The sequence below is a fragment of the Aquarana catesbeiana genome, linkage group LG09, assembly GCF_042186555.1.
Source record: "Aquarana catesbeiana isolate 2022-GZ linkage group LG09, ASM4218655v1, whole genome shotgun sequence".
NCBI classification, from domain to species: domain Eukaryota; kingdom Metazoa; phylum Chordata; class Amphibia; order Anura; family Ranidae; genus Aquarana; species Aquarana catesbeiana.
Window position 1 is genome coordinate 289,938,998 of NC_133332.1, and position 25,065 is coordinate 289,964,062.

General features: G+C 45.2%; 1 protein-coding gene across 2 annotated transcripts in view; it reads left to right on the forward strand.

Moving 5' to 3' along the window:
* FAM3A (FAM3 metabolism regulating signaling molecule A) overlaps nucleotides 1-25,065 on the forward strand; it is a 110,065-nt gene that overhangs the window by 68,344 nt on the left and 16,656 nt on the right. For both annotated transcript variants that reach the window (XM_073600401.1, XM_073600400.1), the window contains 2 exons: nucleotides 4,274-4,332; nucleotides 10,515-10,565. In XM_073600401.1, coding sequence (XP_073456502.1) covers nucleotides 4,274-4,332; nucleotides 10,515-10,565 — 110 coding nt within the window. The remainder of the gene's footprint in view (nucleotides 1-4,273; nucleotides 4,333-10,514; nucleotides 10,566-25,065) is intronic.

Sequence of the window (25,065 nt, forward strand, 5' to 3'; positions counted from 1 at the left end):
AACCCTCCCCTCGGAGACTGGGCCGCACGGCAGTATTCCAACATAACGACCCCAAATACACCTCCAAGACGACCACTGCCTTGCTAAAGAAGCTGAGGGTAAAGGTGGACTGGCCAATCTTGTCTCCAGACCTAAACCCAGTGGGGCATCCCATGGATTACTGGAACCGCTGTATGGTCTTGGCCACTGTGCTGCAGCTCAGTTTCAGGGTCTTGGCAATCTTCTTATAGCCTAGGCCATCTTTATGTAGAGCAACAATTCTTTTTTTCAGATCCTCCGTTTTTTTGCCATGAGGTGCCATGTTGAACTTCCAGTGACCAGTATGAGAGTGAGAGCGATAACACCAAATGAGACCTTGTAACACTAACGAGTGGCATGACATTGGGGAGGGAAGATGGCTAATTGGGCCAATTTGGACATTTTTACTTAGGGGCAGGGCTTTTTTTTTTTCTTCTGAAACTTGCCAGAACGGAGTTCCGCCACCTTTGGTCTCTCTCTCTCTCTCTCTCTCTCTCTCTCTCTCTCTCTCTCTCTCTCTCTCCTCTCTCTCTCTCTCTCTCTCTCTCTCTCTCTCTCTCTCTCTCTCTCTCTCTCTCTCTCTCTCTCTCTCTCTCTCTCTCTCTCTCTCTCTCTCTCTCTCTCTCTCTCTCTCTCTCTCTCTCTCTCTCTCTCTCTCTCTCTCTCTCGTCAGTAACACAGAAATATAAAGGCATCACTTCCTCCACCGGCTTCTGTGTAGTAGTGTTGATGCTGGATGTTTACAGATAGATGTCCCAGGTCTCGATGCTCCAATTTCCCACATTATTTGTAAATATGGGGCTTGGGGAGGCGGCTTCTTTCTCCACCTGCAGCCTGTTACAACTGTGTGTAGCAATGAGAGGAGCGAAGTGCTGTGAAACATATTCCTGACCACTGCACTCTGTACACAGGGCTATATGTTGAATACAGAGTTCAGCAGTCAGGAGTATGTAAGGTACAACACAACTGACAGAGTGCAGTGGTCAGAAGTATGTAACAGCCTAGTATAAAGAGAACAGGAGTCATGATTACATAATGTATAGCACAGTATACAGGGGTAGTGGTTAGGAGAGTGTATAATTTGCCTCAGATTATGTACAGTTATACTCCGGATCATAGTCTCTATGCTGTGCTGTATGGTACATACTGTACCTTTTCATGTTGTGTACTGTACATGTTTATGGCTACTGCACCCTGTATGATATGCACTCCTCTGCACTGCACAATACAATACTCCTGAGTCCTGTACTCTATGTATTTCACTTTTCTGAACCTTGCGCCTTCTGCGATACACAGTTCTGAGCCTCGATCACACCCACTATTCGGCAATCGCGTAATTTTCATCTCCTAAAGGAAAGTGTGGTGGGGGTGAGGTTGTGGGTGTGGTTGGGGTCCGGCGTTGGCTGGGGAGGGTGAGTTCCAGCACCTATTTTCTGAGAAAAAAAGCCATGCTTAGGGGTGTACTCACTTTTGTTGCCAGCGGTTTAGATATTAATGGCTGTGTGTTGAGTTATTTTGAGGGGACAGTAAATTTACACTGTTATACAAGCTGTATACTTACTACTTTACATTGTAGTAAAGTGTCATTTCTTCAGTGTTGTCACATGAAAAGATATGATATTTACAAAAATGTGAGGGGTGTACTCACTTTTGTGAGATAGAGTGTGTGTGTGTGTGTGTGTGTGTATATATATATGTATATGTGTGTGTGTGTATGTATGTGTATATATATATATATATATATATATATATATATATATATATATATATATATATATATATATATATATATATATATATATATATATATATATATACACACACACACATACACACTTGTGCAAGAGTTTTAGGCAGCTGTGAATGAAGAATGCTTCCACTTTCAGAAATAGAAGTGTTAATAGTTTATTCTTATCTATTAGCAAAGTGAGCGAACAGAAGAAGGGTTACCACTCTTTGCCTTCAAAACAGCATCAGTTCTAGGTAAACTTGCACACTGTTTTTGAAAGAATTAGGCAGGTAGGTTGTTCCAAACATCTTAGAGAACTAACCACAGATCTTCTGTGGATGTTAGCTGCCTCAATTCGTTCTGTCTCTTCATGTAATACCACACAGACTCCATGATGTTATTAGGGCTCTGTGGGAGCCAAACCATCACTTCCAGGACTCCTTGTTCTTCTTTACACTAAAGATTGTTATTAATGACATTGGCTGTATGTTTGGGGTCATTGCTCTGCTGCAGAATAAATCCAATTGCAACCCTGATAGTATGGCACGATAGATCAGTATCTGTATTTTTTAGCATTGAGGACACCATTGATTATGACAATCTCTAACTCTTTTTGCAAAAATGCAGCCCCAAACTTGCAAGGAACCTCCACCATGCTTCCCTGTTACCTGCAGACACTCATTGTACCATTCTCCAACCCTTCAGCAACAAACTGCCTCCTGCTACAGTCAAATATTTCATATTTTGATTCAGTCTCGAGTAGAGGTCGACCGATATGGGTTTTTCTCTGGCCAATGCCAATACCGATATTTAGAAATTGGGGCGGCCGATGGCCGATATATGATGCCGATTTTTGTGGCCGATATTTTAGGCCGATTTAAAAAAAAAAAAAAAAAAAAGACCTCACCTACTTCACTCTCCCTGCTTGCTCCTGTCACTCTACCACACACTTGATGTCCTCAGTACAGATGGAACTGGCTGTAGCAGGTGGCACTGATTGGCACTGGCAGGTGGCACTGGTTTGGAACTGACTTGGCACTGGCAGGTGGCACTGATTGGCGTTGGCACTGATTGGCAGTGGCACTGGCAGGTGGCACTGGTTTGGAACTGGCAGGTGGCACTATTTGCACTGGCAGGTGGCACTGATTGGCGTGGCACTGGCAGGTGGCACTGATTGGCTTGGCACTGGCAGGTGGCACTGATTGGGGTGGCACTGGTTGGCACTGGCAGGTGGCACTGATAGGGGGTTGCACTGGCAGGCACTGATTGGCGGTGGCACTGGCAGGTGGCACTTGCTGGCACTGACAGTTGGCACTGGAAGGTGGCACTGGTTGGCACTGGAAGGTGGCACTGGTTTGGAACTGACATGGCACTGGCAGGTGGCGCTGGCACGTGGCACTGGTTGGCAGTGGCACTGGTTGACGGCACTGGAAGGTGGCACTGGTTGGGAACTGGCAGGTGACACTATTGGCACTGGCAGGTGGCACTGATTGGCGTGGCACTGGTTGGAGGCGGCAGGTGGCACTGATTGGCAGGCACTGGTTGGCACTGGCAGGTGGCACTGACTGGCAGGTGGCACTGATTGGCGGTGGCACTGGTTGGCACTGGCACTGGCAGGCACTGGTTGGCACTGGCAGGTTTCACACTGAGCTGGGTAACTTGTGTAAAACGGACAACAGAGAGGAGATGTCAGAATTGAGATTAATGTCGGGGTGGGTGGGATCCGGGACCCGGCCGGGGTGGGCGGGACCCAGCAGCTATCAAACAGCAGCCAATGATTGGGCTGCTTAAGAAAAGGGGCGGGGCCACATACACGTATCGGCCCACACAGATCCCATTGGCTAGTGTTTGATAGCGGCCGGGTCCCGCCCACCCCCGACATCAACCTCAATTCTGACAGATCCCTCTCTCTCTCCTCTGTTATGTGTCAGCTTCACACACTCAGCGGCTCCGGCAAGCATCAAGTGCCGTGCTGAGTGTGGAGAAGGGAGGAGGAACGGCGGTTAATGTTAAATATCGGCCTAATTTTCATAATAATCGGCCGATGCCGATTTATCAAAAGTGGCCAAATATCGGCCAATATATCGGTCGACCTCTAGTCTCGAGCACCTGCTGCAATTTTTCTGCACCCCAGTTCCTATATATTCATACATAGTTGAGTTGCTTAGCCTTGTTTCCACGTCCTATGCATGAAAACATGTCGGCTCAAGTCTTGGCCATTGGAGGGCAGGCAGGCTGTTCTCCCAGCACGACCAGAAAACTGACCATCCTGGGATGAATGTTCTCTCATGCCTATGGTGGTCAGTTTGCTCTAAAAACAGGGGCACTGGCAAGATTACCGGGTATATCAAACAAAGGAATAAATACCAGGAAAACAGGATACGAAGTACATGGTATAACAGACACATATCAGAAATATGAAATGTTGGGTTAACCCATTCTTTAAGATTAAAATCTGTGCTAATGGTTGTAAATGGATGATGTGCTTCTTTATGCTCAGTCCAGATCTTTGTTGTTTCATTACAGGTTGATGAGCAGTGTCCAAAACAACGTTGGCCGAGGCCTGAACATTGCACTTGTTAATGGTCAGTCAACTACCTAAAAATTAATATTGTACAATGTTATTACCATCGTAAATAAACTGCATAGCAGAGAAAACCTGTGGCAAGAAAATGTTATTTATGGCATGTGAGGCCTTGGGGTTGGGGGGGGGGGGGGGCAGAGGAGCATTCCTGTATAGTTATTGGCGCACATTTTTTTTACAACTATAAGAAATGTGTAGTCATCTGGTATAATGAGCTTATTGTCCTATACAGTAGTCACAATATTCAAAGATGGGCAAGCAGTAGTAAAGCAAGAAAAGGTGGTAAGTGGTGATACTAACAGAGAGCCTTTCCTTTACATCTGAGTGACAGGTTGTATTTCTATAGTCCTCTCCAGTAAACACTACCCCATCTAGAGCCAGAGATTTACACTGTGCTGCAGCTTGCCGTGCCTCTCCACTGATTCTGTTGCCCGGAAAAGTATAAGGGGTACCCTTAAAAAAAAAAAAAAAAAAAAAAAAAAAGCTGCTAAGCTCTCTGTGATTCCTTCCACCATCCTCCTATGTCCATACTCTGTCCTATAGTAATGTAGCACACAGCACGAGAAGCCACAGCACACATCAAGGGGCCCGAGTACCTTCTACCCACAGGATTTTTGGATGATTTCTGTAGGTGTATCTCTGTACGACAAGCAAATTGAGTCTATGCACATTTACTGGTGTTTATCATGAAACTCTGCTAAAAGGCCAGTTTTAAACCCTAACAATGAACTTCTTTAATTTTCTTCTTTCTGTTCTGTTAACTAATTCCTAACCATACCAATTCTGACATTTTCTCTCCTACATGTAAAAATCTGTATTTTTTTTTTTATTTGCTAGAAAATTACTCAGAACCCCCCAAACATTATATATATTTTTATATGTTTTTTTTAGCAGAGACCCTAGAGAATAAAATCGCGATCATTGCCATTTGTTATGCAACACAGTATTTGCGCAGCTTTTTCAAACGCATTTTTAAAAAAAAAAAAATTAATTAATTAATTTTAATGCAAAAAGCATACAATATATAGCCCATTTTTTGTACGATATAAAGGATGATGTTATGTCGAGTAAATGGAAAGCTAACATGTCACACTTTAAAATTGCGCACGCTCGTGGAATGGCGCCAAACTACAGTACTAAAAAAATCTCCATAGGCGACGATTTAAAAATGTTTACAGGTTACCAGTTTAGCGTTACCAAGGAGATATAGCACTAGAAATATTGCTCTCACTCTGACGTTCGCATATGTGGTGCGAACATCGTTTAAAATGCGGCAGCAACCTATGTATGTGTTTTTCCTCTGGGGGAGAGGATGGGGACACTTTAAAATTAAAAAAAAAAATTATAAAATGTTTTTATTTTTACACTGTCCTTTTTTTTTAAATTTTTTTTATTCTTTTTTTTGTTTTTGATCATTTATTCCTACCACTAGAAGGATAAACATTCCTTGTAGTATAAATAAGGCATGACAGGTCCTCATTATGGAGATATATGGGGTCTCTAAGAACTATCCTGGAAAGCATGAGATGAAAAAAAAAAACATTGATCTCTGCTTTCTAGGGGGAAAAATGGCAGTGTTTACATCTGCCAGAGCTGGAAGTCATGACATTGCTTTCGGTTTCCCAGGGCCATAGAGATGGCTGGGGACCATCTGGTCCTCGGCCAACTCTGTGGTGACCTGGCGCCACCGCTGGATCAGGTCTCCGGCTCCTCGATCGCACAGGAGAGCCCGGAGAGGCTCAAGAGGAGGGGTGCGTCCCTCTGGCTGTAAAAGCCTTTCAATGGCTTGTAAGCCAGTAGGATGGCTTTTACATTGTAGAGAATCGCTGTCTGAATAAAAAAATATCTGGATGATGCCTGTGATTTATATTTTTTTGATTAGCACGATTTAAAATATTTATGTTTGTTGCTACTTGGATTATATCTATTAGTTCAGGGGTAGGCAACCTTTTGAGCACAGTGTGCCGAAAAATGTTTATAAAGAAATTGAGCGTGCCGATTTTATTACAAAAAAGGTCAACTTCACAGTCTCAATCACGAAAAGGATTTTTTATAAAGTAAATGCTTTAAACTACTAGAATAATAGTGAGAAATTGCCATCCTGCACTCTGACGCCTCAGATCAGCCCCAATTTATGCACCTTCACACCTCAGATCAGCCCCAATTCACCTGCTCATCTGTCCCACCACTGTACTACCCTGCACATCTACTCCACCTCTTTACTCCCCTTGCTCTTCTGTCCCGCCACTGTAACCCCCTTCTCCGTGAAATCCCTTTCTCATCTGCCCCACCACTGTACTACCCTGCACATCTGCCCCACCACTGTACTACCCTGCACATCTGCCCCACCACTGTACTACCCTGCACATCTGCCCCACCACTGTACTACCCTGCACATCTGCCCCACCACTGTACTACCCTGCACATCTGCCCCACCTCTGTTCCCCCTGCTCTTCTGCACATCTGCCCCACTTCTGTATCCCCTAATTTTCTGCCCCACCAATTTTCCCTCCTTTCTCATCTGCCTCACCAATGTACCCCCTGCTCTTCTGCCTGATCACAGTGAAATCCCTTCTTTCTGAGATTGGTAGTGGCAACCAAGCGAGTCATCTTCCTCCAGGTGGTGGACAGGGCTGGCAGGACTGTGATTGGTTTATCAGTTGCCAATGACAGTCTTCCTCCTCCTGGAAACAGGGACCACCCCCCACCAGAACTGCACCCAATCTCTTCCCCATCACAAAAGCTGATGATCGCAGCTACAGCAAAGTTAGAGAGCCAAACAATGTTTCCCATCTTTTACAATGTGTGGGGGCGCAGTGCCTCCCCCTCATTGAAGGTGTGGGGAATTCTGAAATTGTAATGCATTAGTGTTTCACTGACACATCCCTGCGCTGCTCTGCTGATGGGGAGGGAGTCGAGTGCCGGAAAAAGAGGCTTGCCTATGCCTGTACTAGTTAATCGCTGCAGTCCCCCTGTTTTTTAACTTTTTTCATTCTCGCATATTTAGCACGGTATAACCCCCCCCCCCCCTTTTTTTTATGGGCACCATTAGACTACAGAACAGATCACTTTTCTATGTTGTAGATATATTGGCCATCAAATGTTTGTGGGACCATCTAGTTTACCAAACGACAGGGCAGGGCTGACACCATTTCCATTTCCTATAGATTTAGTCCAGAAATGTTACTGTGTTGTGAACCCATGAAAGGAAATTAGGAGATGAGCACTGCATTTCTGGCAGATCCTCAGGTACTTGAAGGGGTCTTTTTTAATCTTAAAATGAGTGTTTTTTTTTTTTTTTGCCTGTCTTAATCATCCACTGCAAAGTCAGGAGCTAAGTGACAATCTTATTCTCTGGTCCAGCTTTATAGCTTTTAGTGTCATCTCTCTACCTCTAGACTGCACATTAACCACTTCAGCCCCAGAAGGATTTACCCACTTCCTGACCAAGCCATTTTTTGCGATATGGCACTGTGTCGCTTTAACTGACAATTGTGCGGTCATGCGACGTTGTACCCAAACAAAATTGACGTCCTGTTTTTGCCACAAATATTTGTGGTATTTGATCACCTCTGTGGTTTTTATAGAAAACTTTTTGCTATATATCCAAAAAAAAAAATGTCTTTAGGTTTAAGCCAATATGTAGTCTTCTACATTCTTTTGGTAAAAAAAATTGCTATAACTGTATATTTATAGGTTTGCGCAAAAGTTATAGCATCTACAAAATAGGGGATATATTTATGGCATTTTTATTTATTTATATTTTTATTTATAGAGCTGCACGATTCTGGCTAAAATGAGAATTGCGATTTTTTTTTTTTTTTTTCTTAGAAGACAGATCACGATTCTCTCATGATTCTTGCGGCGTAACATCATCTTTCACATTAAAACAAAAAAAATTGGGCTAACTTTACTGTTCCTTTTTTTTTTTTTTTTTTTTTTTTTTTTTATTCATTGAAGTCTTTTTTTCCAAAAAATTGCATTTGAAAGACCGCTGGGCAAATACAGTGTGAAATAAAATATTGCAGCAATTGCCATTTTATTCCCTAGGGTCTCTGCTAAAATATATATAATGTTTGGGGGTTCCAAGTAATTTTCTAGCAAAAAATATTGATTTTAATTTAAGAAAGAAGTGTCAGAAAAAGATTTAGACTTTAAGTGGTTAAACTTCCTGCATTTACACATTGTTGAAAACTTGGCAGACTGCCTGGATTATGTATTTATACAGAAGTGCTATCCCTTTGATCTAAGAAGGAAGCTTAGTTACAATGTTTCAAGTTAAAAGACTTGGCAGAATGCCTGGATGCTTTCTTTTGACAGCTGAGTGAGCAGATAAAGTCTCTCCACTTGTTTATATGAAAGAATCGGCAACCTCTGCAGGAGAGGTCGTCAGGGGAGGTGAATCGAGATCACGATTTTTTAACGATTAATTGTGCAGCTCTAATCTGCGACAGATTGGATACTTTTGACACTTTTTTTTTTTGGGACCGTTGACATTTAATATACAGCGATCAAAGCTGAAAATAGCCACTGATTACTGTATAAATGTCACTGGCAGGGAAGGGGTTAACACTAGGGGGCGATCAAGGGGTTAAGTGTGTCCTAGGGAGGTGTTTCTAACTGGTGGGGGGTGGGACTGACAGGGAGTAGAGAGAGAGAGATCGCTGTTCCTGATCACTAGGAACAGCAGATCTCTCTACTTCCCTGATAGAACAGACATCTGTCTGTTTAAATAGCCCTTAGAGCGGCCGCCGTACATCTATGGCGATTCGAGCAAGGGAGCCAACCTGCTGCCGTATAATGACAGCGGCTGGTCGGCAAGTTTTTTTTTTTTTTTTAAACAGCAAACATGTTATACTTACCTCCTTTTTCTAGGGTGCGCCGGTAGCGTTTCTGCCTCCTCCTCCACATCGAGTGCCCCCACAGAGAGCCGCATTCCATGGGGGCACTCGTGCGGGCGTGCTCCCGAGTCCTGATGCTGCGTCCATTGACACAGACAGCAGGACCCGGCTCCCGTGACACTGGATTTGATTGACAGCAATGGCTCCCGCTGCTATCAATCTATCCAATGAGGACCTGAGACAGCGGCTGGAGCTGCTGTGCTGGTTCTCGTCACTGGAAAGATCGGGTTCAGGTAAGTAAAAGGGGGGCTCTGGGGGACTGCTGCACCACAAAAGATTTTTCACCTTTAGACCCTTTTCACACTGAAGCAGTTTTCAGGCATTTTGACTCTAGAAATAGCGCCTGAAAACTGCCTCCCATGCCGCCCGAATGTGAGAGCCTGAGTGCTTTCACACTGGGGTGGTGCGCTTACGGGACGTTAGAAAAAGTCCTGCAAGCAGCATGTTTGGGAGTGCTGTATACAGCACTCCCAAAACGCCCTTGCACATTGAAATGAATGCTTCTGAAGCACCGCAACACAGGCGTTTTTAACCCCTTCTTCGGCCCAAAAAAGCGCTGCTAAAATGAGCGCCTCTTTTAGCGCTAAGGCACAGGCGGCCCCAGTGCGAAAGGGGTCTAATGCATAGAATGCATTAAGGTGAAAAACCTCAAGACTTTACAACTCCTTTAAGTTAAACCAGGAAATGAGTTATTTTTCTGTGAAGGTTGCCTGAACTAATTCACAAATGCTTTAGCGATTAAAACTTTGTTTTAAAGTGTATCTCTAGGTGAAAACTTTTATTTTGTAAATAGGGGGGAAGGACTAGACCCTCTGTCATGTTTTTTTTATTGCTGTCTGTTTACCTATTGGTGGGTTTTACCCCTCTCTTTACTTGAAATAAAGGGGAAATTCAACATTTAGTTGTCCCCAGAACAAGAGGAGAATTAATGGGAAATCTTTTCTTCCAATGGGCAGATCTGTCTTGGGGACAACTGTATAAGAGGGGAATTCCTCTTACTTTGGGAGATTTCCTCTAACACTCTGTTACCTTTCTGGGATAGGAAGTAGAGGGAAATTTCCTCACTGTACAGCAAAAAATAAATAAAAAATAAAATCTGGCCAGGGGGTTTAACGCTCTCTTTAACTCTATTCAAAACTACAAAATATAGTTTTGATCATACATATTTGTTTAGGTTGTTTGCTTGGATTTGAGCACTGTATACGTTGTAAGAGGGATATATGTATCTGCCTTACTGTTTATATAAATCGCTAAAAAACTAAATTTGTTCTTACTTTCCCAGGAGTGAGTGGGGAGCTTATTGAAGCCAAATCATTTGACATGTGGGATGGAGGTAAGATGCTACATGTATCATGCACATGTTCTGAAAAATATTGAAATTTCATACCGTATTTATCGGCGTATAACACGCACTTTTTTCCCCTTAAAATCAGGGGAAAGTCGCAGGTGCGTGTTATACGCCGATCCCCTGAGCTGCACAACTCAAAAATCGCCGACCGCGATTTGAAAATGGCGCCGCCGGCGCCGAAATACACAGAGCCGGTCCTCGGCTCTTTCCGGCGGCTCTCGTTCATTTTCGGCTCCACTCGTAGTCCCGAGCGGAGCTATCCGAACCTACTCGGCTAGGTTCGGATAGCTCCGCTCGGGACTACGAGTGAAACCAAAAGTGAACGAGACCCGCCAGAAAGAGCCGAGGACCGGTTCTGTGTATTTCGGCGCCGGCGGCGCCATTTTCAAATCGCGGTCGGCGATTTTGAAGACAGGGGATCGAAGGCTGCACTGGGCGAGGCTGCACTGGGCGAGGCTGCACTGGGCGAGGCTGCACTGGGCGAGGCTGCACTGGGCGAGGCTGCACTGGGCGAGGCTGCACTGGGCGAGGCTGCACTGGGCGAGGCTGCACTGGGCGAGGCTGCACTGGGCGAGGCTGCACTGGGCGAGGCTGCACTGACATGGCTGCACTGGGCGAGGCTGCACTGACATGGCTGCACTGGGCGAGGCTGCACTGACATGGCTGCACTGACATGGCTGCACTGACATGGCTGCACTGACATGGCTGCACTGACATGGCTGCACTGACATGGCTGCACTGACATGGCTGCACTGACATGGCTGCACTGACATGGCTGCACTGACATGGCTGCACTGACATGGCTGCACTGACATGGCTGCACTGACATGGCTGCACTGACATGGCTGCACTGACATGGCTGCACTGAGAAGGCTGCAATGATGGGCATTTAAATGTAAGTTTTTTTCCCTTCAACTTCCCTCCTAAAAGTTTTTTTTCCTTAAAATTCCCTCCTAAATTGGGGTGCGTGTTATACGCCGATAAATACGGTAATTGGAAATAGCAGCTCTCAGTGCTACTGGTGACAGTCACCCAAGCGAGTAAATTTTCCCTGATGGAGTTGCTCCTTTGATGTCAAGGGTAAGTGGTCTCATAGTAATGTCACTGGTGAGTAGTCCCCATCAACAGGTGCAACACTCCAGCAGTGTCCAGTCTTAACAAAGCACTTACTATTCCTGTAGAAATTGTACCTGTCTTTAAGGACCCAACTGATAAGCAGTTGAAGCCCTTTCTAGAACTTTGTGCTCACTGTCTTTTTATTTTTTACAGTAAAACCTTGTTTTGAGAGTAACTTGGTTTGAGAGCGTTTTGCAAGACAAGCAAAATGTTTTAATAAATTTTGCCTTGATATATAAGCAATGTTTTGATATAAGAGTAGCATCATGTCATAACTGAGTATAAAAAAGAAGAGAGGAGCCTCTAATTGTAGCAATATGGTTATATTTAATGAAGGTACAACATTTAGCAACTTGTTGCTACACCTAGAGGGGAGGAGCCTCTCTTCTCTTTTATACCCTGTAAAAAAAATGCTTTGATATACAAGTGCTTTGGATTACAAGCATGTTTCTGGAACAAATTATGCTTGCAAACCAAGGTTTTACTGTACTTTTTTATTTTAACTGTCAAGGAATTTGACACAACATTGCAAACCAATACCCTATTACATCAAATTGCTTGTAGTGTACAGCAGACACTATGCAGCTAACAAAAATAAGTATATCAAATGTTATCAACGGCACAAAAGACAGGATGATCAAGTTTCGATTGTCAAATTCCAAAAGGTTTTTACACATTTATATGTAAGGCCAAATAGTCCAGATTGTAGACCAAGCAGAGGTGCCAGGATGTTCATTGCCTTTAACCCCAGCTTGGCTTTAACTTTTTCTTTATCGTACATCATGGGACACAGAGCCTTAAGTAATTACTTAATGGGTTATAGGCCACCTTCAGGTGTTGACACTGGTATACCCAATCAAGGAAGTTCACTCCCTATATAACCCCTCCTCCTCCTAGGAGCACATCAGTTTTTTCGCCAGTGTCTAAGGAGTAGCTCCAGGAGGGATCCATGCTGGATTTAAATAGCCTCCATAAAGACCAGATCCATCCAAAGTGCCATTAAGGCCTAAAAGGTTGGTATCTGGGGCCTCATATCTGAAGCACAAGGTTTTGCCTGTAACACCTCTTTTTGAAGGCCTGGACCCCAGGAACCCAGGGCTTTGGTCTTGTTACATTACCTAGCTTTCCTGGTGGGGTGCTTTTACAGGTCCAAGGGAGTTGGAACCCCGTTTTAGGGACCCGGTCCTTGAAGGTTTGCTAAACGCAGCCCGCCGTGATGGGTGAAGGTTGGATTGTCTGTTAATTCAGCAAATCCTGTGGCGGGAAAAGGGAAGGGAAGAAACTTGGGTATTAAAAACACCTAGGTATTCTTCCATTATGGAAAAAATTTTGTCATGCTTTAATTCTCCACTAGAGGGAGTCTATGCACACACCTTACTCAGTTGTCTTCACTGTAAAGCTCAGTCTGTGTGTGGTTGCAGCAACGTGTGCATGAGACCAGAGGGTTATAGGGGGACATCAGTGCTGTACCCCCCCTTACATTACCCCCCCCCGCGCGCACGCCGTGAATGGCCACGAGGACGCACGGCAGGCTAAAACAGATAAAGCTACAGCTGTGACAGTCTCTCCTTGGCTGATGAGGAAGAGACAAGCAACCTGCAACACAGGGACACAAGAGCTGTGGGACACGTATAGGTTGCAAAACTGGCATTCCTGATACAGGAAGGACACTTTTTTTTCCCAGCACTAGGCTGAACTTTATAGTGGCTTTAAATGTCATGACTATTTTCAGCGATTAAGTGCAATTTGTATAGTGCCTCTGTTTTTTTTGTAATTAGGACTATACCTACCAAAAAAGACACCGCAAAAAACAAAAAAGTAAAGGTGTCACCCCCAGGTGTTAGGATCTCGAGTCGCATTTCCACGCTGTCATCCCCGCCTGAATTAGCAGTTATGGCAAGCCAGGGTGAGCCATTGAAACAAATTGATGGTGCAGCTCAGCATCTCAGCCCCTGTATGTGGACTGAAGATGTCCTTTCCTCCTCCCTGCAGGGTCTGGAAGGAAGATTAGTGGCTTTAATCGCATCCTCTATTCAAATGGATAGGAAGCGTGCTAGATCCCCCTCCCCCACTTCAGAACCTTTGCAAGGGAAACAGTGGGCTCAGGATGAGGTGTTACCCTTAGTCGATCAGGAGGAAAAACAAACCGATGATTCCTCTGCAGAGGGAACAACGGTAGATGAACCTTTTTCAGCCTCACAATCTGAGAAATTGCTGATACAAACTCTTACGGAGACGTTTCGTTCCACTTTCATGCTGCCCCTAATGCAATCTCCTGAAAGCTCGGTTTCTTCCTTGGGTTCCTTAAAACCTTCTCAGCCTTTGCATGCGTTTCCTGCACATGCATTACTAGAACAGCTTATTTATGCTGAATGAGATCACCTGGATAAGCATTTTCTCCCTCCTAAGAGATTTTCAATTCTCTATCCCCTGAAGGAGAAATTCTCCAAAAGATGGAAAATACCAGCAGTTGACGCTGTGATTTCCAATGTGAATAAAGGCCTAACTTGTCCTGTAGACAATGCACAGATGCTTAAGTACCCAACAGATAAAAACTTGGAATCCCTGTTAAAATCTTACTCGGCCTGCAGTCGCGGCAATAGGCATCTGTCAATCCCTAAAGGACCAATTTAAACAGGCCCTTAGAGCGCTTCCTACACAACAAGCTCAGGATTTGGCTGAACTACCAAAAGCATTATGCTTTGCCATAGATGCCTTTAAAGATTCTATTCACCAGGCGTCCCGTCTTATGCTTATACTTGTGCATATGCATAGAATCCTGTGGTTAAATAATTTGGTCAGCTGAAGCACCATGTAAAAACCCCCCAACTGGGTTCCCTTTAATGGGGAGCGACTATTTGGTGAAGACTTGGACAAATATATCCAAAAAATTTCTAGTGGGAACTTCTAGTTCTTCACGATGAGGCAACCCCCCTCACCAAGGTGAGGGGAAGACTTCTGCAGAAGTCTGGAAAGAGGAAATTCAGGGCAGATGGGTCATCTCCACGGTAATGCTGGGGTACAAGCTGGAATTTCAGGACTTTCCACCATCTCGCTTCCTGAGGTCAAGCGTTCCCAAAGATCCAGAGAAAAGACAATCTCTGTTTCAGGCACTAGACCGATTTAATATCTCAAGGGGTGATCATACAGATCCCCACAAAAGAGCCAGGTCTGGGGTTTTATTCAAATCTTTTCATGTTACCAAAACCAAATGGAGACGTCAGACCCATTCTAGATATAAGAAATCGAAATCCGTTCCTGAAGATCTGCGCCTTTCGCATGGAGACAATCAGGTCAGTAGTTTCTATCCTTCTAGGAGGAGAACTTCTGGCATCAATCGACATCAGGGTTGCATATTTGCATGTCCCTATATTTCCCGCTCATCAAAAGTTTCTGCGGTTCGAGTTAGAACAGCAGCATTTCCAGTTTGTAGCCCTGCCCTTCGGGCTAGCCGCAGAAACTCTGGTGTTCACAAAGGTGCTGGCCCCACCTCTAGCCAGGTTAAGGGCATAACAGTCGTAGCATACCTAGACAATCTATTGCTAATAGATCAGTCGATGGCTCGTTTGGAGCAAAGCGTACGCACACTACAACCAATTATCTGGAAAGTTTGGGTTGGATTCTCAACTTAGAGAAATCTTCCTTAATACCGCTAAAGAGGCTGGAGTACTTGGGTCTGATCATAGACACAGCCCAGGAAAGGGTCTTTTTGCCTCAGGCGAAGATCAACTTCATAAGAGAGCTGGTGCGGATGGTCAGGTCAAATTGCGATCCCTCCATTCGCCTTTGCATGACGTTGCTAGGAACCATGGTGGCTTCATTCGAAGCAGTTCCCTATGCCCAGTTTCATTCAAGACTGTTTCAAAACAGTATTCTGTCTGCTTGGAACAAAACAATTCAAGCTTTAGACTTGCCAATGCAGCTGCCCCCAAGAGTGTCCCAAAGCCTCACTTGCTGGTTACTAACCCAGAATCTGCTGAAAGGAAAGTCCTTCAGACCAGTCATCTGGAAAGTGGTAAGGTTTCAGGCTGGGGAGCAGTACTAGAAAAGACAGCTGTCCAGGGACAGTGATCAAGAAACGAAAGAACCTTGCCCATCAATATCCTAGAGATTCGGGCAGTGCGTCTGACTCTAAAGGCCTGGACTTTCAGGTTACGGGATTGTCCTGTCAGGATTCAATCTGACAATGCCACAGCTGTGTCCTATATCAGTCACCAAGGGGGCACCAAAAGTCTCTCAGCGCAGAGAGAGGTGAACCATATTCTTTCTTGGGCAGGAAGGAATGTTCCGTGCCTATCGGCAGTCTTCATTCCAGGAGTAGAGAATTGCCAGGCGGACTACTTGAGTCACCAGCAGTTCCCAGGGAAAGGGTCTCTTCACCCCAACATATTTCGGGCTGTTTTCCAAACATGGGGACATAGATCTCCTAGTGTCCAGGTTCAACATGAAGTTAGTCAACTTTGTGGCCAGAACAAGGGATCCCCTCGCATGCGGAACGGATGCGTTGGTGACCCTATGGGATCAGTTCTTACTGACCTATGCATTCCCCCCTATTCAGTTGCTGCCTCGACTTCTTTGCAGGATCAAGCTGGAAAGAAAGCCGGTAATTCTGGTGGCACCAGCATGGCCCAGAAGATCATGGTATGAAGAAATCGTAAAGATGGGTCCCTCCCACTATGGCCAGATCTGCTCTCGTAGGGACCGATATTCCATCCTTCCTTATGGTCTCTAAATTTAACGGCTTGGCTATTGAAACCCACATTCTGAAGAAACGTGGGCTTTCCGGGTCAGTTATCTATACCCTGATTAATGCAAGGAAGCCAGCTTCCAGAACAATATATTATAGAGTCTGGAGGACTTATGTTTCCTGGTGTGAATCCAAGGGTTGGCACCCTCGGATATATATCATAGGCAGACTTCTTACCTTTCTATAATTAGGGGTAGAAAGTTGGCCTTGAGTACTAATAAAGGCCAAGTCTCAGCTTTATCGGTCTTATTTCAAAGACCACTTGCTACTCATTCTTTAGTCCGGGGTTTTATACAAGGGGTAACGTGGCTTAATCCGCCCATCAAACCTCCCTTAAACCCTTGGGACTTGAACTTAGTTTTGTCTGTGTTACAAAAACAGCCATTTAAACCGATACAACATATTCCCCTAGTCCTTCTGACAAAGAAGTTGGTATTTTTGGTTGCTATATCCTCAGCAAGGAGGGTTTCGGAATTGGCTGCTCTTTCTTGTAAAGAGCCATATTTGATTTTTCATGAGGACATGAGTGGTGTTATGCCCTCGTCCAAAAATGGTTTCAGGTTTTCACCTGAACCAAGATATTGTCCTGCCGTAGTTTTTTCCAAAACCATGTTCCAGGGAAGAAAATCACCACTACATTGTCTTGATGTAGTGAGAGCAGTGAAAATCTATTTAAAGGCAACTGCTCCACTGTCGCTAAGTGGATTCGGCAAGTGATAATTCAAACTTATGATTTGAGGGGTAACATCCCCCCTTTTCAAGTTAAAGCGTACTCTACCAGGGCGGTTAGTGCTTCTTGGGCAGTGCGTCATCAGGCCTCTATGGCTCAGATCTGTAAGGCTGCAACTTGGTCTTCAGTGCATACATTCACAAAATTTTATCAGCTGGATGTAAGGAGGTATGCAGGAGGTGCAGTGTGCTGCAGGCAGCAGTATAGATCCTTAAGTCTGGGGGTACCCTCCGGGTTGTGTCTCCTTCCCCTCAAATAGCATTGCTATGGGACGTCTCATTAAGTAATTACTTAAGGCTCTGTGTCCCATGATGTACGATAAAGAAAATAGGATTTTTATAACAGCTTACCTGTAAAATCCTTTTCTTGAAGTACTTCATGGGACACAGAGGTCCCGCCCCTCTTTTTTGGGATTTAAGTATATTGCTTTGCTACAAAAACTAATGTGCTCCTGGAAGGAGGAGGGGTTATATAGGGAGTGAACTTCCTGGATTGGGTATACCAGTGTCCTTCACCTGAAGGTGGTCTATAACCCATTAAGTAATTACTTAAGGCTCTGTGTCCCATGATGTACTCCAAGAAAAGGATTTTACAGGTAAACGGTTATAAAAATCCTATTTCTTTTCTCGGACATCACGGGACACAGAGCCACAGTAATTACTGATGGTTATAGGGTATCACTAGGTATTGGACACTGGTCACACCCTAATCAGGAAGTTCAACCCCCTATATAACCCCTCCTATTCCAGGGATACCTCAGTTTTTACACCAGTGTCTTAGGTGTTGGACGTGTAAAGATGTCCTGTGCTGAAGCTCCAAAGGGAATATCCTAAGATCCTATACTGGGGCAAGCCAGGCGACCGGATCCATTCAAAGTGTCTTTTCATGGCCGAATTGGATGGTACCCGGGCCTCGTGTCCGAAGAAACGAGGTTTTACCTGTAACGCTTCTCTTTTTAGAGAGCTGGACCCGCGGATCAGAAAATGGCTTTAAACTTCCTAATTTCTGGCGAGGTGCTTTACAGGCCCAGAACTGAAGGATCCCCCTACTGATGGGGCCCCCAGTCTCTGACGGTTTTTCACAAACGGAGCCCACCGTGAGAGGCGAAGGCTGGGTCTGTATAAACTGAACCCTGCGGCCTGGATAAGGTAAGAGGAGATTCCACAGAATTTCAATTCTAGTGGCTCTTCTCCTTTAAGGTAAATGCATGCTGTGCCTATTGTGACCACCGGGGGCGGCCAAGAGCACAAACCTTCTCATGCTTGATTCTGTCTCAGCGTCCGCTGCACAGGCTCTCCCTCCAGCTCCAAAGGTAAGATGGTGGGGGGTTTTCTCTGCTGGGATGGTCCCCCCAGGCTAGGGAGAGGCTCAGGTATGCTGTAAGGCGGGTGAGACCGCACTGTCACAGCCGCTACCGCCGCCGCCACCGAAGCTGCATTGCGATGCAGGGCCCATCACTGCCGGCCTCCTCCGTATTCCCCCACCCTTCCTTCAGGCTTGCCAGGAAGGGTCGACTCGCGCGGGAAGCGCTCGTTTTTCAAAAACGAGGGGAGGGGGGGCGGGGCGTCAGCACAGCATCAGCGTGCTCAGACGCCCACAGTGCCAAAGCATGGCTATTTAAAGCACACTGTACAGGTGCTCTGAGCTTTGGAGGGACACAGAGCTGACAGTCGCATGTAAGGTGGGACACAGGCATTCCCCTAGGCTGCATTTACTAAAGAACACCGGATTGGGCATTTGGTAGCAAGGCTTTTAGCCAGACTACATCGCTCAGCAGTCAGTGTTCGTTTTTGATACCTCACACCTTGTTGCTTTGCACTATGGGTAGAAGAGGTTCAAGCACCCCAAGAGCCAGAGGCACTAGGGGGTCTCGTTCAGGTTCTGAGGACCCCCTGTCTGCTACACCATCCCCTCCTGAGGGACCAGGGGCAGCTGGACAGGGAGAGCCATTGGGGTTAGGGGCTACATCTGCTGCCGGCACTTCAGCCCCTGTGTACATTACACAAGAAGTTTTTTCCTCAACCATTTCTGGATTAGAGAAAAAACGAATGGCCGTGATTACATCTTCACTCAGTGGAAGAAAACGCACAAGGCCTTCCTCTGCTCCCCAAGACCCTCAGTCAGAGGAGCTCTGGGATAAAGGAGATGAATCCCTTTCAGAGGATCGGGATGGGACGGATGATTCCTCTTTGGAGGATTCAGGTGGAGAGCGACCCTCTGCGACTTCCCAAGAGGAGAAAGTCTTAGTGCAGATCCTCACTGGTTTGGTCCGTTCCACATTTAAGTTGCCCATACCTGAAACTGTTACAGAATCCTCTTCTGCTTTGGGGTCACTGAAACCTTTCCAAGCAGCACATGCTTTTCCTGTTCATAATTTACTTGAAAAGCTGCTTTATTCTGAGTGGGATCACCCAGATAAGCGATTTCTTCCGCCGAAAAAGTTTTCTACACTTTATCCTATGGAAGAAAAATTTATTAAGAGGTGGGGAATACCGGCTATTGATGCAGCCATTTCCTCTGTAAATAGTAATCTGACTTGTCCTGTAGACAATGCTCAGATGCTCAAAGATCCTGTGGATAAAAAGATGGACTTCTTATTGAAAGATGTTTTCTCTTTAGCAGGATCAGTGGCCCAACCTGCAGTAGCAGCGATTGGAGTCTGTCAATACTTAAGAGACCATGTTAAGCAGGTCATCAAAGTATTACCTGAACAGCAGGCCCAGGGGTTTGCTAACCTTCCTGCGGCTTTATGTTATGCTGTTGACGCCATTAGAGATTCTATCGTGCAAACCTCTCGCCTATCGTTTGGGTTGGTGCATATACGTAGAATCTTATGGTTGAAAAACTGGTCAGCCGAAGCACCATGTAAGAAGCTCCTGGCTGGGTTTCCCTTCCGTGGTGAAAGGTTGTTTGGAGAGGACTTGGATAACTATATCAAGATGATCTCCTGTGGGAAAAGCACTCTCTTACCTGATAAGAAGAAGAGTAAGCGTCCCTCTTTTAAACAGACTCCTTCCCCAGCGCCAGGGGCATCAGCCTCCAGGCAGTCACGACGGTCTCCTCCGTCTGGGGCAAGAAACAAGAGTCAACCCCAGGGACACAAGAAATCCTGGGGGAAAAGGTCTTCTAAGCAAGACACTAAGACCTCTTCATGAAGGGGCGCCCCGCTCGCTCGAGTGGGGGGAAAGACTGCTGTAGCTCTCAGGGCCCTGGCAGAAGGACTTCCAGGACAGATGGGTAATCTCCACGGTAACCTTAGGGTACAGACTGGAGTTCCAAGAATGTCCCTCTCCTCGTTTCCTCAGATCAGGTGTTCCCAGAAAACCAGAAGAGAAGCAGTCGCTCCTTCTAGCGATAAAGCGACTTTTGTTGCAAGAGGTCATTGTGGGGGTTCCCACAAAGGATCAGGGATTGAGACTCTGTTCCAATCTTTCTATGGTCCAAAAACCAAATGGGGACGGCAGACCCATTTTGGATTTGAGAGATCTGAAACGATTCCCAAGGATGCAGTCCTTCCGTTTGGAATCAATTCGGACAGTAATCTCCATCCTGCAGGGAGGAGAATTTCTGACATCTATAAGCATCAGAGATGCAGGCCTACATGTGCCCATTTTTCCTGCTTAAATGTAGTGTCTGCAGGCAAAGATCATTGCTCTAAGGGAGCTGATTCTGACAGTCAGGGCCAAGAAGGGTCTTTCTGTCCGCCTTTGTATGAGGCTGCAGGGGAAGATGGTGGCTTCATTCGAAGCAGTTCCCTATGCGCAGTTCCAAGCAGAACTGTTGCAACACAGTATTCTGTTGACCTGGAACAGGAAGGTGCAGGCATTAGACTTTCCAATGCACCTGTCGCATGCGATGCGTCAGAGCCTCAGTTGATGGCTCATACCCGAAAACCTACAGAAGGGGAAATCCTTCCTACCGGTTGCCTGGGATACTCTTGCAGGCAGGACGGATGCGTTGGTGATTCCGTGGCATCGGCTCTCACCGAGTTATGCATTCCCTCCCATTCTGCTACTGCCACGGCTCCTTCGCAGACTCAGGCAAGAAGGGAAGTCGGCACTTCTGGTGGCCCCCGTTTGGCCCAGAAGAACCTGATAAGCAGAAATAGCAGGGATGATGGTGGGTTCCCGGTGGACCCTACCGATACACCCAGACCTGTTAGCTCAAGGTCCGGTGTCCCAGCCTGCCTCACAAATGCTAGATTTGACGGGTGGGCTATTGAATCCCACGTTCTGAAAAATCGTGGGCTTTCAGGTCCTGTCATATCTACCTTGATCAATGCAAGGAAGCCAGCTTCCAGAATGATTTATCATAGAGTCTGGAAAGCTTATGTATCCTGGTGTGAATCCAGGGGTTGGCATCCCAGGAAATATGTCATAGGTAGAATTCTGGATTTTCTACAATTAGGATTAGAGATGAAGCTGGCCTTGAGTACCATCAAGGGCCAGGTGTCGGCCTTATCAGTGTTGTTTCAACGGCCGCTTGCTTCGCATTCTCTGATCCGAAACTTTATACAGGGGGTGATGCGTCTTAATCCTCCGGTTAAGGCGCCCCTAAACCCCTGGGACTTGAACTTGGTTCTATCGGTGTTACAAAAACAACCTTTTGAACCAAAACGTCAGATTCCTTTGGTCTTACTGACGAGGAAACTAATTTTCCTGGTAGCTATCTCTTCTGCTAGAAGAGTATCAGAAATAGCAGCTCTTTCCTGTAAAGAGCCTTACTTGATTATACACAAGGATAGAGTGGTACTGCGCCCTCATCCTAGTTTTTTACCGAAGGTGGTTTCAGATTTTCATCTGAACCAAGACATTGTGCTACCTTCCTTTTTTCCAGAACCTTGTTCTTCGGAAGAAAGGTCATTACATTCTTTGGATGTAGTAAGAGCAGTCAAGACCTATCTGGAGGCAACTGCTCAGATTCGCAAGACGGATGTCTTGTTCGTGCTGCCGGAGGGTCCCAATAGAGGACAGGCAGCGTCAAAAGCGACCATTTCTAAATGGATTCGACAGTTATTATTCAAGCTTACGGTTTGAAACGGAAGGTTCCCCCGTTTCAGATCAAGGCACATTCCACAAGGGCTATTGGTGCTTCTTGGGCAGTGCATCACCGGGCCTCTATGGCTCAGATCTGCAAGGCCGCAACCTGGTCTTCAGTTCATACATTCACCAGATTCTATCAGGTGGATGTGAGAAGGCATGAGGATATCGCCTTTGGGCGTAGTGTGCTGCAGACAGCGGTACAAGGTCCTCAGGTCTGATAGCACCCTACTTGGTTGTGATTCCCCCCCCCTGGCATTGCTTTGGGACATCCCATCAGTAATTACTGTGGCTCTGTGTCCCATGATGTCCGAGAAAAGAAAATAGGATTTTTTATTACAGCTTACCTGTAAAATCCTTTTCTTTCGACGGACATCACGGGACACAGAGGTCCCGCCCCTCTTCTAATACACCTATACTGCTTTGCTACAAAACTGAGGTATCCCTGGAAGGGGAGGGGTTATATAGGGGGTTGAACTTCCTGATTAGGGTGTGATCAGTGTCCAATACCTAGTGATACCCTATAACCATCAGTAATTACTGTGGCTCTGTGTCCCGTGATGTCCGTCGAAAGAAAAGGATTTTACAGGTAAGCTGTAATAAAAAATCCTATTTTTTTATCAATCAGTTTTTATTTTAGTTTTTCTTTAGTATTTGATATACAAAACAAAAAATGTGACCGGGGGGAGGAGGATAACATAACAAAAAAGAAACCCAGTATGTTCCAAACGTTTTATAGACATATCTCACCAGTACATGTAGGGTAATTCGCAAAATATACAAGTTCAGCTCCAAATGCCAGTACACATAATCAAATAGCATAACCTAGTACAAAAAGTACAGTAGTAAAAGACTAAAGAGCTCTAGAGCACATATGTACGGTTAACACCACAAACATAATATCATGAAATTAGGTAACAGAATAAACCAGCAATGAGTGAACAACTAACCAGGGTGAACATAGTTTATAGAATTTTTGTGCACAATCCCTATGTTGGTATGCTAATTTTTTTTCTTTCAAAATAGTACAGTGCAATCACACAATATAAAATGTGTGTATATGTGTGTATGTGTGTATATATATATATATAATATTATATATATGTGTGTGTGTGTGTATGTGTGTGTGTGTATATATATATATATATTCTCAAACGTAAGTGTAATGTTCAAATGGATAAAAGTTCATGGGCTAAAATTGTGTCTTCCACCACCATGTCAGATCAGTATCCAATCTTCATGTGTATGTCCATGCTCACTCACCATAAACATTTATTGCAAGATCTACAGCAAAAAACACCCAGGAAATCTGGATGTGGCATTTAGCGGCAAGAACATCCATCTTCCACACAGAGAGAAACCTAGAGCCAGCCATAGACGATTCAAACCATGTATGGGCAGACTAAATCAACCCAGGTTGATCTATCAACTTGGGTACAACCAGCCTGCCGGATTTTACCTGCAATTATTGCTAGTGGCTGTTATAGCTGCTAGCAATAATTACTGTGTTCTCCTGGCGGAGTAAGGCATAGCTCACTTGATGTAAGCCCTTGGGCATCCACCAGAGTTTCTCTGTAGGAGAAATCATTTCCTTCCTGCAACTGGGCTTGGCCAGTGTTTGGCTCACATCACTCTCAAAGGCCATGTTTCTGTCCTGTTTCAGAGACCGTTGACCTCTTTTTGTTTGATTTAAAGCTGTATTTAAGCCCAAAAGCAAACTTGTAATCTATTGCAGCTTAGTAATCATTAGATGTGGTACCTGCATTTGTTTTCCTTTTTTTTCCCTCTGTTTTCATCTGATGATCTAGCCAGTAATATCTCCTGTATTAAAGTGCCCATACTCTGGATAAAGGGGCAAAGGATCACCTTTGGACCGCAGCGTTATTAATCTGGGGGGTGGAGAGAATTAGCTGTGCAAACACATTTAAATACACTAACGACTCGGCCGCTATCCTAGACATTTTTGCTTGCGTTTATAAAAAACTATATAGCTCCTGTGCTCCCTTGGAACTGGAGAAATTGGGGACTTACATAGCTGATGTTGAATTACCTAGATTGACAGAAGAAGACAGTACTGCTCTAGAATCGGGCATTACGGTGGAGGAGGTGGAGAAGGCGATTGCCTAGGAAGGCACCTGGACTGGATGGCCTTCCTTCGGAATGGTACAATACTTTTCGCTACGGTATGGCCCCATGCCTATTAAAAGTTTTCAATACAGCTAGATCGGATGGTAGACTCCCTCCTTCTATGAGGGAAGCCTTGATTGTACTAATACCTAAGGGGGGTAATGACCCCCGAGAATGTGATTCGTATCGTCCAATTTCATTGATGAATATGGACACGAAAATTCTCGCAAAAATACTAGCAGGTAAATTGCAGTCAGTTATACTAAATTTGGTGGATGCTGACCAAACTGGTTTTATTCAAGGTCGCTGTGCACAGATGAATATTAGGAGACTTTTTATAAACCTTCAGACAGCCCATGACAACTCAGGGACTAGAATAGTGGCTTCTTTGGATACAAAGAAAGCCTTTGACTCCGTAGAGTGGACATATTTGTTTCATCTCCTGGAGTCGTATGGGTTTGGCCCTTGTTTTATCTCTTGGGTGAGGTTACTCTATACGGACCCGCTGGTAAGATTAAGGTTAAACGGTATAGTTTCGGACTCCTTTCCTATTTTTAGAGGTACCAGGCAGGGGTGTCCGCTTTCGCCCCTCCTGTTTGCCTTGACAATAGAGCCTTTAGCAGTCAAACTGAGAGCCACATCGCACTTGGTGGGACTGAGACTGGGTGAGTTTGAGGAGTGGGTCTCGCTTTATGCGGACGACATGTTGCTATATTTACAGGATCC